We start from the raw sequence: 13624 nt of genomic DNA, 5'->3' as shown, positions 1-13624 counted from the left end.
AAGCTTATACGTTTTGTGGAACAGTTCCTTCCAGGTCTTTGGTTTGCTGCTTTTTCACCTTTACTTTGTTCTTTGGAGTTGTTTAGTAATTTTTGAATAGATGTAATTACTTCTTTGGAAGACTTCTGGCTTATTTTGATGACATTTCAAATCAATTGCTCTGAAGCTGGAGGGAAACAATTCAGAAAAGTACGAGTCTAAGCTCTAGGTTTGAGCTTTATCTCAGTCTGAATATCTCAGTTACCAGTGTAAATCAAATTAAGTGCGCCATGTTTCCTTATACTGCAAACAAAGCAGTCATTAAGGTATTTAATACTTTTACCCCGAGTGAGGAAGACAAAAGTAGTTTTGAGTACTGAAAACTATAATTTCCTGGCATACAGTGAATCAAAAAAGAACTTAAACTATATCAAATGTTTATTTATTTTTTTTTCAGAAATCAAGGGGCTGCCTTGCATATAAAGCAATCTCTGATCCTGCTTTATTAGAAATGCTGCATATCCGCAAGTCAAATGGTACATGAGGTACTCGCTCTAAAGACCTTAACGTGCTATGCGACATTAATAGAACCTTCTGGAGGGAGAGATTTGTCTCCCAGAGGTTACTACAACTTTGGAACAGACTTCCACTTCATGTCAAACAGAGCACCTCATTGCCCCCTTCAAATATAATTTGGACAGTTGGATAGGTAAACATAAATTCACCTCGGGGGTTACAGCTGTGTCCCTCATGGACATGGGCATTAGGTGTTGATCGTGGAAATAGGGTAGAACTTGTCTAGGTGTATAAGGGCCTTAGGGCCATTAGCCTAGTAACTTCCTATGATCCTATAAAGCACAACAAATTATGCATTTATGACTGATTTGATACATAGGGTGTATTACAGTGAATTTGGAGAATTATGTGATTCATTATTTATGCCACAGACAATTCTATATTTGATTAATGACTACATAACAAGCTGAATATTAAGAGATTCAACTGGCCACATAATAAAGTCAAGGATATGCATCATGTGAGGAATGGGTGAATGTGCATTTCAAACAATTAGCACATGGGCATGTAAACCTGACAATGAAACTGAAAACAAGATGAAAATTCATAGGAATCCTAGGAAGTACAAGGTTACCAGGTTATTATGCCATGAGAGTGCTCACCTTAGACTGTATCTCCTCTGTCAATGGGGTGGGGGGCTAGGCCAGTCAAGCCCATGGTAAATTTATGAATACCTATCCAATTATTCAGGTCCAATTTGAAAGAATATAGTGAATCACACTGATTTATTTGCATGGGGAGTCTATTCCAGAGGTGAGAGAGACACTGACTAATGAATCAGTCTCTCCAGCTTGTTTTATTGATATGCTGAAGCAAGTTTATGTCCCTTGTTCTGATATTTGTTGAACTGTTTAGTATAGGAAGACGCTGAGATACTGTACTACTGGGTGCAAAACTGCTATGAAGGCAAGATGCAGATCTCCTCTGAGGAGCCTATAAGACAGAAAAGAGGGACAGTGTGTCTAGTCTTTTCTGGTAATTTAAGGATTTTAATCCTGTGATCCTGTTGTTAGGAACATCTGGAGTCTTTCCAGTGGTTTAAGTTCTTCATGTCTTTAGGGGGTTTATATTAACATGACAAGAAAGGACCCCTTTTTCCTGAGTCAGGGTACAATTAAATTTCATGAAAAATGTCTTTGATGTTAGCCAAAGGTGCTCTTCTCAGCACCTGCAATGTGCCCAGAACCGACTCCCCCTTGGTAACATATCTAAGTACAACTGCAAATTCTTCTTTTTTTTTTTTTTTTTTTTTATTAAACCTGTTGCTCTATTAGAGCTGTCTCCATTTCTTTCTTCCATATCGTTCTTATTTCTGCCTGCAAATTGTGGTATTTTATAACTTTGTGCCTCTCTGTAAGTAAGACATTGTAATCAATGGGTGCAGCAATTTCAATGATCAATGCTAATTTTGTCCTCTTTTCCTGGATTACTATATCTGGTTTTCTTGCATCTCTTTTTTGAACTGTTGGTAATGGGTGATCTCATGTGATATAAACTTCATAATTCTCTATAATGCTTTGTGGTTCTTGTTTCCAATGATTTTCAGCTACTTCTACATTGGAGTGTTTGCACAATCCCCAGTCCAACAGTCTTGCCACATTATAGTGCCTACAAGTATACAGGCCTTCTGCCATCAGTGTATAGAACCTGCATTTGTCCATTTCTCAAACATGTTCAATGGACTTTGTAAACCAACATGCACTTATTCCACTATCCTGGATCGCTATTATTAGTCTTTCATCTTTTGGTTTCAGTTCAACTCTCCTTAATCATTCATGCATCAAATGTTGGTCAAAATGAGGTTGTTCCAGGATTTATCTCTGTAGATGCAACTATATTTATGGATTTTCCATTTTTCTTTTCTACTCATCTGATATTTTTCCTTATATTATTTCTTTTGTGTTTTTCTGCACATTTAGTAGCTGTCTGTTTTTCGTCTTCTGGTTTGATTTCCAGTCCCACTTTCCGCTGAAATGCTTCTGCTAAACCAAACAAGGATGTCATCTTAGACTTCTTTTCCTCTTGTTTTAAAACTTTTACTATGTTGGGTTCTGGTGAGGTCAGAAAATGGGGTCACATTCACGTTGTCGAACGTTTACAAGTTCGAACGTCATATGGTCGAAACCATATGTTCAAACTTGTAAAACTTTGAACATTTCAACGGAGATCTCTGTAAGGAAAACTTTCCCTTTCTGGCAATGTAGTGCGATCTCAGAGTTGGTATATTTAAGTAGCAGGGGATGTGGGGGGCACAGCCCCCCACATCGGGGGTGCAGGGGGGCTTGCCCCCCTGCTTACAACCTTCAGGTAAGTTAATTAAGTTTTTGAACTTTTAAAATTTGAACATATGGTGTCGACCATATGGTGTTTGAATGTTTAAAAGTTCGACAATGTGATACAGACCCCAGCAACATGTATGCAGTCCCATGGCTGCAGATCTAAAAGTGTAATCAATTTCAAGGATGCCCATACCACCTTCAGCGAGAGAAATATACAATCTTGGTATACATTGATTTTTACATATCATTTGATAAGCGTAAAGCATTTTTCTTGGTTTCCTGTCCATCTGATCCTGTACTTTTTGGGGTCAGTCAATCACCCCAAAAGTGTAAGTTAGAACAGGAAGAGCAAACTGCTTTATAACGTCAGCTTTATTCCTAGATGTCAAGGCAATTTTCAATATTAGTTTTAGTCTTCTGAAGTATTCTTTACCAAGTTTTATTTTCGTTTGTTCATGTTGCTTTGTCAATCCATCAGTTCACATATACTTGCACACTTCCTCCTGCTCAAGTTCTTTTACATCACATTCCTGTCCCAGACAGTATATTTTCTTGGTGCTGCAACTTTCCTGTTTTAAATGTTGCTATTCAATATTTTTCAAGACCAAATGACATTCTTATCTCATCTGAGAATGTTTTAACCATTTGTAGTTGTGCCTTCAACTCCTTACCTGATGAACTATGCAGTTTTAAGTCATCCACAGAAAATAGGGGAGATGTCATTAAACAAGCTTGGTTTCTGGGAATCAAGTGTAACCACAGCCTAATATGTTAAGTAAACATCTTAATGGGTTAAGGGCAAGATAAAACAGCAGCGGTGACACAGAATCAGCCTACAATATCCCACTTTAAATTTTTATCCTTGGGATAATAGTAATTTGTTCATTGCCATGCCTCAACGCAAAGTGATTAGCCAGTGTTTCATGGTCATTGTAATATAGTTCATAAATGCAGGGTATATCTTCTATATCTGTGAGCATTTTTTATCAACAAATGTGAACTGCTGTCAAATGCTTTTTTTGTGTAATATATTCATCCCATACTTGGATTCTTCCCCTTTTTACAATTCTGTTTTATGGCTTTATTTAGCAACAAATGATATTTTGTTCATTATGACTTTCTTTTGTTATCCTTTTGTTCTATTGCCATGATTGATTGTTTTTCTCAATGATTATAAACTGTCTGCAACAATTCCAGTATATAGCTTGTATATTATTGGGAGGGAAATTATTGGAGTATAGTTTTTAGGATGGCTTGCAGGATTCATAGATTACTAGGCTAATGACCCAATGACCTGGGGGAGACTTTCTAAATCCAGCCAAGTTTTCGTGCAGGAATAATGATGTCCTGTATCCAAATAGGACACTGAGGACCAGGCATTTATAAGCTACATCTATCCATAAGGGACGTGGGTGCCAGACCAAGTGTAAATTTCCTATTCCCCATCCACCGATATAGGTTGTCAAACTGGGTAATAGACGAACTCAGCTTCACATGGATGGGAAGCCTGTTCCATAGGACAGGCAGTCTCTAGGACACATCTGTCTCTTCAAAATGTTCTGTTTAAGTCACAGACATAAAGTCATGTCCCTAGACCTTGTATTTCTGATAATCTGACTTACAAATATGTAGGAGATTCATAAGTGTGGAGTTTGCAGATGCGTTGTAAGCCAGGCATAGATCACCCCTCAGCAATCTATAGGAGACTCAGTAGAGACAAAGGGCTTTAAGGCTCGTTATACCTTGTATTCTTTTTGTAAGGAACCTCTGAGGTCATTCTAGTTCCTGCATATGTCTGTTCAGCTACCTACCAAAATGAGCATTGTACTCTGTTACTGGTCTGATAAGGTTGGAGTACAGTGGGACAATGACTTCTTTGGACCTAGATGCCATGCTATTACTTATATGCTGCACAACATAAACAGATTTCCTCAGCACTGTGGCCACTAGCTGGTCAAAGGTAAGGCTACTGTCTTACATGCGTACCCAGATTCCTGACCATGGGGTTGACTCTTAGGGGTGTAGTATCAACATGATAATTAGTCAGGATGGTTGATTGTGATGGTGTCTGTTCTGGAATGTGCATATAAGTAATTCTTACTCAGGGCTAAATCTTTGTGTAGAGATGAAATGTTTTTAGCCAGAAATGATGTACTGCATCTGGCCTGGGGTTTTCTATTTAGGAGCTTTTCATAATTTTGTCTCATTTTCTCTGGCCATTACTTCTCATTTTGTGTCATCTACATTACTGCTTCTTGATGGGTTTTTTTTTTTAATTCTTCTATCCATTCAGCTTCTTTATTATATTCAACAGGGTTCTTCATAAATACTTCTCCAAAATATGCATATTTTTTTCTTCTTTCTTTTGGTGGTGTTCCTAATCCTTTTGCTTTGTTTCCCAATTCTGTTTAAAATCTTTTTGTGTCACCCGTAAATAGCTTATTTTGTACTTTTCCTTTATATTTATTTGCAGCTTTTCTGCCTTTGCAGATATTTTTAGTTTATTATACATAACAGAACATGACAGATCCTGATCTCTTTTGATACTGTACATTGCCTTTATCACATCTATCTTTAAATACTTTTGACTTTCTCTTCCCTTTTCTATATTCTTCTAACAGAGACACTTCTTGTCTTACTTGTTTTAGAGTTTTCTCTATTTGACACTTCTGTGATGGCATTTTACTTGCTCCTATCCTTTCCTTTGTTCCTCTACATTTTTGTAGTAACACTTTATCCATTATTAGTTTAGCTGCAAAGTAATATATTCTATTTATTTCTATGACATCATGTGAATTTCTCTTAATAATCTTGATTAAAGTGTTCATTTCCTTAAACAATCATATAATATTTTGGGCCTTATTTACTTTTTGTATTCTATTTCTTTCATCTGTCTTAATATGCCTATCCATCTCTGTTAAGTCAAGCAGGCCTTCCCTTAAATCATTTTCTTTTGTATTGAGAGCATCTTCTTTCCTGTTTTTTTGCAAGTAATCTACAGAACATTCCAAAAAATCTTTCTGTGACATATCCTCTTTAGGTGCATCCTTCTTCATATGGGTAACCTTTAGGCCCATCACTCTGCAACCTTACCTACATCAAAATGGCCACTGTTTCTTGTTTCTTCCCTTGCAGCTTTAACTGTACTTTTATACCAGTCGCCTACAGAAGGCTCCAGAGCATCATCTTTTGAGCTGCATATCCCCATCACTGAGGACAATGCCACAATATGGGAAAAAGTGATTGATTTCAATAGCTGGCTGTGTTTCTGGTGTCAGTCTAAGGAGATACATTTGCCAGTTTGGAAGGACATGGTCAACGGACCACATTAATTTGCCAAGTATGGTCTGCACCTTTCCCCTCTAGGCTTTTGAATACTGGCCAAAACTTTATCCACACCCATAGTGCCTTTTTCAGGCTATGCCAAATTGACAAACCTACCAACATAGCGAAATCAACTCAACTCAACCTCAAGGTATTATTGCTCAATGCCAGGAACCTAAAAAAAAAAAGACACTCCCTCCAAGCCCTCCTCACACTCAAGAATATAGACATCTATGTAGTTACCCACACATGGTTTAAAGTGGCAGAGAGTACCCCAGCAATGCAAGGTTTCAGTGTCTTCCACACTTGTGGACCAGTAACTGCACAGACCAGGACTAAAGGTGGAGGTGTCAATATACATCAGCAACAAGCATATCTCTAGGGTGGTCAAGCAGGATGATGTGCTGGAGTTTCTCCATGTGCAGATCACCACAGACAAAATCCTGTACCATATCCTAGCCAGCTATAGGTCAACCTCCCAACTGTCCCAATAATCTCATAATGCATATTTGGACTTACTGGATACACTTACCATCTAACCTAACACCCTACTGATTGGAAACCTTAATTACCCCTCTATAGACTGGGAATCCTACATGGCCTCAAATCTACAGGCACAGAGGTTCCTAGACTTTGTAAATGCAAGCACTCTTGACCAAATAGTGAATACACCCACTAGAGGCTCTGACATACTGGACCTGGTGCTCACAAATATGGGAGAATGCTGGACCCCCGCAAATGGGTAAGGTCCAACCATAAAGCTGTCATCTTCAAAAACAAAATCAACTCCATAATCCCATTAAAACCAATAACAGGAACTATTCTAAGGCAAATTACCTTTTTTTAAATGATGTTTTGTCAAAATTCAATGCCCTCCAAATCTTGAGAACACAGCACCCTATGCTGAATTGCTCTCAGAAACTCTGTACAACTATGTCAATAGCTGCACAGAGGCTGCTGAACCTACCAGAAACAAGCCCAGGACTAGCCCTTGAAACAAACCAGTCTAGTGTAATCCCAAATTAAAAAGGATATACAACAAAAGGGAAAATTATGACAAAAAATTAGAAAGGGTAATTCACATAAAGATAAAAACTCTCTCATCAAAGTAAATAAGCAACTAAGGGGGCTAATTAGGTCAAGCAAAGCAAACTTTGAGGTTAAGATAGCCTCTCAGGTGAAAGATAACCATAAGGCCTTCTACGGCTACATCAGACACCTCAAGGACAGCACACACAGCAATGTGCTGAACTGGTGGTTAATGGTGCCACATTCACCAAGCCTGGTGATATAGCAAATCTGTTGGCAGACAAATTCAGTTCCAATTTCTGCTACCCCAGGTAACTAAAAGTTGATTCACTAGTCAGGGATCTGGGAATTCATGTAGATAGTAACCTAGCCTTCGACTAACATACGGTCAAGATAGTAAGAAAATCCATCTATGTTGCTCAGCTTATAAGCAAGGGTATGGTATCTAGGTCCAGAGAGGTCATCATACCACTCTACTCAGACACATGATTTAGTAAAATCCCCTTTCAGTATGTACCCGACCAGACAAATGCAGCAACTGGAATGTCCACAAACGTTCCGTACAAAACAAATACAGGGAGTAAACACAATGTCTTATGCTGATCACCTCAAAGCCCTGTCTCTTTACTGAGTATCATACAGACTTCTGATAAGTGATCTTTGGCTGGCATAAAAGGCATCCATGGACCCTGTTTTGATGAACCTTTAGCACATATGCAAAAGAAACACAGTCAGAACTAGAATGAAATTAAATTTTGCTTATGATATAAATAGGACACGGAGTAACAGTTATGTTTCTCAGAGAATTCTTATTCTCTGGAACAGGCTCCCCATCCATATGAAGCAGAGTTCCTCCCTATCCCTATTTAAGCACAACTTGGACCAATGGATGGGTAACTGGAAATTCACCCCGGTCTGGCACCTATGTCTTTGATGAACAGAGGCAGTCAGTAATCACATTTGGGATGCATAGCTAGGTTTATAAGGGCCCTAGTGGTTATTATACACCTATGAGCCTATCAGTATTGCAAATCATCTTCAAATGCCTCCTGCTCTACCTGCTGCTCCTTAATCTGGGGACCTGTAATTCCATCATGCTGCAACATTGCCTGTGTTGGATTCTCCACACTAAATCCTTTATTTTGCCGAAAATCCATAACTTCAAATTTCTTTCTATTTCTACCTTAGTCATCCTCTTTTCTACATTTCTCCTTTGTTTTCTTATTTTTTGCATTGTGAAATATTCCATATCCAGGTGCTTTTGCCTGTATTTCTCTTGAAATATTTTTGAAGATGCCTTTTTGTATTGATCAGTTTGGTTTTCTCTTTGCATAAATATTACACCATATCAGATCTCTCTCTCTTTCTTTCTCATGTTCATGTTTCTTTTTCATAACTTTCAAAAATCTTTGGGTTTTGTTATTTATATTTTCAAAAAATCATCTGTTGCTTCCTTTTCCAGGCAGCCCAAATTTCCTTTGTCTATGTAATGTTGTTGTTTGTCTTTCGGCTTTTTCCCAGTAAGGGGTCGCCACAGCGGAACTCCGGTCCGCTAATGATTGGCAGTAGATTTTTATGAAACGCTGAGGTGCCAGCTCGATGCCCAACCTTCACTGTAATTAATTAATTTCATGTTGTTTCATGTTGTAACCTGCACTGTAATGCTTTTCATAAATCAGTTGTATTAATAATGAATACAAATTTTCCTTTGAAGTTTTGACAGTTTTTCTTATGCAAGTATTTTTCTTCCCTTTATTTTCTGTTTTAATCTTTCTAAATATCTTCTATCTAGAAATTGTGGACTTCTTCTGTAATAACAATACATCATTTTCCCTTATCCTCAATAATCCAATTTGTCATCTTTATGGGTCTTCTTTGGCCTGTCAGTTTTTTTTTTTTTTTTTTTTTTATTATTTTTATTTTTTTTTTTTGGAATACTATTTCATTTTACAACAGGGAGGGCCATCTTCCCTCAGTGCCTGGCCTAACCCTGTTGCAGGACTGTTTCTGTGTTATCAAGATTCTTCACTGCCTTTTTTCCAGTCCTGGAAACAGTGTGTACATCAGGATTGGGCACTTTTTTTATCGTGAGATCTGTGTGCCCAGCTATATTTTTAATTTTCAACCAACCTTTCTCCATGATATATACTATATAAAAGTCTGTATATCACTGTCATCTTAGTGCAATTTTGTAAAAACTAGGGTCCACCATGTGAAAGCACTTACCAAGACTCAAGGATGAATTAATTTCCAGCAGCACTACTGTCCTTTTTTTGCTGATTTCTTCTCTCCATTTGAATCCCAACTTTCCAACTCTTGGTATGTCTGGTGAGGTATGTCCCAAAGGTGGTGTCACATTCTATAATTTGTCTAATCAGTGCTGAATATAAGGGGACAATAACATGTTTAGATCTAGGTGATATTTCTTTGCCAGTCAGCTTACCAAATGGAGGAATTTGTTGACAGACATTACTAAATGGTGATCAAAAGGAGAAGAATGTATCAGCCCAGGTTCCGAGGTCTCAAAGAACATTTCCATTTTGAAATGAAATATTGTCACTGTTGAGGTAACGGTTTGTCTGCCAAATGCAACAAAGATGAATTTTTTAGCATTTAATTTAAACCCATTTAAAATACACAGACATTTTTAAGTGCAAGTTACTGATGGAGGGCTCCTGTGTTAGAAGTGGATTTGACAATGACTCCCAATTTGTGGTCATCCACTAATATGGCTAGCCATAAGTTTTGTTTTGTAGTCTGTAGGTCAGAGAAGTAAATATTAAATGAGAGAGGTCCCAACATTGAGCCCTGTGTAACATCACTGGTCACCTTCATGTTCTCTCATGCTGCCCCTGCCACCTGCACCATGTGGGTTCTGCCTTTTAGCCATGTAGCTACCCATTCTACCACGTAGGGATTTACAGATATGGCTTACCTTGCCCTATATTTACCCCCATTGCATGGCTGCAACTCATCAGTTGCAATTAACTGAATGAATGAATGAATCTCCACTTTTGTGGGACTGCATAGTGATTGGTTTTCCCATTTTTTGCCCTTTTGTTTAGCAACACTTTGCCACTGCCTGTGTTTTACTGCACTGCAAGTGATTTGCCAGCCTGTCATCTGCTATAAATCATATTGTCCCAGTCACTATTGTGAGACAGTGATAACTTACTAGTCTGCATTATTGGACCAGCAAGAAAAAATATTTAATAATATTGTATAGATCTAACCATTTTCTAAGGGATTTGGTTATGTAATTTTCTTTCTTCATTTGATGACTAAATAAGTGAATTGGTTTTCTATCCATAGACAATCCAGAGGTACAAAAGCCAACTGTTAATCTGTATCATGCTCAGTTTAAATATGATCTTTTGGTTAAACAGATTAATGGATGCCTCTGTCTTGAATTTTCCCAAACAGGTATTTCCCATTTTTTCTTATATTATTCCTCTATTTTACTGGTTGCTTCACTTCAATTAAGGAAGACAGCAGAATGCCACTTACAGCCTGGTTCCTTGTCATCCCAAGTGGCCTATACTACTGGTAAGCACTGATGCATTTAGCTAATGCTTGTCCTTTTATAAAAGTAGTCATTACGATATGTATTTAAAGGACAGTCAAATATATAAATACATAAATAAATGTTTAGTATGCTCTGTTTCGTGCAGCTCATACACACATGCATATACACAAACACACACAGACATGCACATTTCAACTCACACAGATACAGACAAATGCATGCACACAGACACACACATCACACATGAACATATGCACTTTACTAAAACAAACACCAAGAGGCAAATAAAATAATGTATATGTGTATGTTTTAACAGGAGTGATGATGACCATTTTATTATTGTATTTGTGAATGGCAGTAAAACATTATTTTGCTTCAAGGTCTTTGCTGTCTGTTGCATCAATAAACTGCCAAAGACTTGCACATAATGATGATTCCTACATCTTTCTGGACCACAAAGCTGATGCAAACACGAAACACTTAAATTTATGGTTGCACTGCAAATTGTTCAAAAGTAATTTTGCAAAGTGTTCTGGAAACCTGGTCATGTCAACTTGAGATAATGGTTTAGGGAAAAAGCATTCATAAAATGGTTGTTTATCAACAACAAGGTCAGCACCAGTACTCTCATAGTATCAGAGGGTAAGCCCCTGGTACACTGCAAATCATCAGTTGTGTGTGTCATGTTGTAAATGACAAACAGCAAAGAACAATTTTAAAATGCAAACTCCCTAAGCAACTAACCAACTTTTAATTAAAATGACTCAGAATGATACGTTTTGTTAGCGTATATGTGTGGTCACGAGGGAGTACTATTCTGTCAATGGTGTGTCTTGCCTCCCTCCTGCAGGATAACAAGGAACTGCCAGAGACTGGACAGTATACATTCTAAGGATATAAAAGTGGCATCTTTGTTGGCTGCAGATGACATTGTCATATTAGCTTCAAATGACTGATCTCAAGCAAGCACTTGACTGATTTGTTCAAGTTGTGAAATAGATGGTGTGACAACCCCACTTAAACCCGGGGCAGTAACTAAAGAGCCCCAATCCTCACCACTTTCTCTGGTAAGGAAGTGTTGCTGAAAGTAGGGATAGAAACACAATTTCCTCTAAGATTACACCGGGAACAGGCTCCAGACCTTGGGCGGGACGATATGCTTCACTCCAGGTCCCCAAATGAGTCTTCACACTAACTACTGTAGAGCACTGTGTCCCATTTCTAGGTATTTGACACACTTACTCAAATATTTGATATTCACACATACAAACACTCTTGGGAAAGACTGGCACAAATTTATCTGCTATGTCTTCTTTCCCAAATTACGAGGTAATGGCTGCCACCAGTCAAATACCACAATACCCTTCAAAAGGGGTGTTCAATTATATTGTATAAAATAAATATGGATATAAGTGGTAGTATGTAATCCAATCAGTAAGGCTTTTCGGAGTGGCCGTGGTGGTTTCACAATAAGCATAAACACTCTCAGGTTACTAAAAATACGTTCTAAATAACCAGCCACAATAAAAGGTAGTAAAATATTTAATACATATATATATATATATATATATATATATATATATATATATATATATATATATACATACATACACACACACACACACACACACACACACACACTGAATAACTGATTCCAATAAACCACAGAGTTTCACACACAGGAATTATGAAAATAACACTGTAGGATAGGTTTCACATTGATTTTAGGAAAAACTCTTAACTATGTAACTGTAGATCCATGTCTAAAGATTAACTGTCTCTGTCTAATGTAATTAACTCATCAAGGCAAAATGATACTTTTACTCCTGCAAGGCAAAATAAGAATACATGTCTACTCTTCAGGCTGTTGTCTGGTCCTCAGCAACTGGAATAGCAACTCCTACTATTTCTGCTGAACAGCTCTAGAAAACTGAGTGACAACTACTGATCTGGAAAACAACTGACAACTGAACTACAACTACTATTGAACTACTACTGAAATACTGAACTTTGATTCAGCACCTGCTTTTATAGTAGAATTTTTTAAAAGTCACAAAGCTGTTATGAGAATTCTACTTTCTCATATCAGACTTTTAAAAAGTAAATAAAGCATCTGCTGTGGAAATTATATTCCTTTCAGCTCTGGCACACAATGACACCACATCTAGGTCAGCTGACTGGCATAACCTACATTCAGAATTCTTTTTAAAAAAATATGTACATTTGGACAGCCAGAAGAACATTGTTTGATTCAAACGTCTTACATAAATCAAAGTAGTAACAAATTTATTCACAAAATTATGGCTAGTTTTGCTGGCATATATAACACAGGTTAATTTGCAGTTATTTACAAGTATTTACAAAACTCCAGCCAGTCATGCTAGCACAGGTAACAATATTGGATATCCTCACATTTCTCCCCCCTTTGAAGACTCAAGCTAGATTTTCAAGAGACCTAGAAAATAATCACTTGAGAAAAATGCGGCTATCTGAAAATTTATCAACCAATAACCTGTCTTGGGAATCCTTCTGCATTGGAATTGCTGAAATCTGGACTGGCTAATGCAGTTGGGTCCTCCCAAAACCCCCTCAAGCTTCTGGAATTCCTGCTCATAATCTCTGGTCCACACTACCTTATCTGGTTTGTTTTTCCTTGTTAAGTCAGTAAGCGGTGCAGCTACTGTACTATAGTTGGGAACAAATTTCTTATAGTACTCACCTGTCCCTAGAAGAGCTTTCACCTGCTTTTTGGTAACAGGAACAGGTCATGCCTGAATAACTTCCACTTTGGCAGGTTTTGGCTTAATCTTATCACTCCCTACTCTATGTCCTAGGGAAGAGACCTCTGCCATATCCACCTGACACTTATTAGGCTTAATGGTCAACCCTGCCCTTTCTAATCTACCCAAGA

At 37.7% G+C, this 13624-nt stretch overlaps 1 protein-coding gene across 1 annotated transcript in view; it reads left to right on the top strand.

Annotated features, from left to right (window-relative positions):
- The window catches only part of CLN6 (CLN6 transmembrane ER protein), a 351455-nt gene that overhangs the window by 289514 nt on the left and 48317 nt on the right, over positions 1-13624 (top strand). Inside the window, exon 6 of the mRNA XM_044077893.1 lies at positions 10611-10733. Within this exon, the coding sequence (XP_043933828.1) occupies positions 10611-10733 (123 nt within the window). The remainder of the gene's footprint in view (positions 1-10610; positions 10734-13624) is intronic.

The sequence above is a fragment of the Protopterus annectens genome, chromosome 7.part0, assembly GCF_019279795.1.
Source record: "Protopterus annectens isolate FY-2018-M chromosome 7.part0, PAN1.0, whole genome shotgun sequence".
Lineage (NCBI taxonomy): Eukaryota > Metazoa > Chordata > Ceratodontiformes > Protopteridae > Protopterus > Protopterus annectens.
The sequence above is the reverse complement of the archived record's forward strand: the minus strand, read 5'-3'. Positions and strand labels throughout refer to the sequence as shown.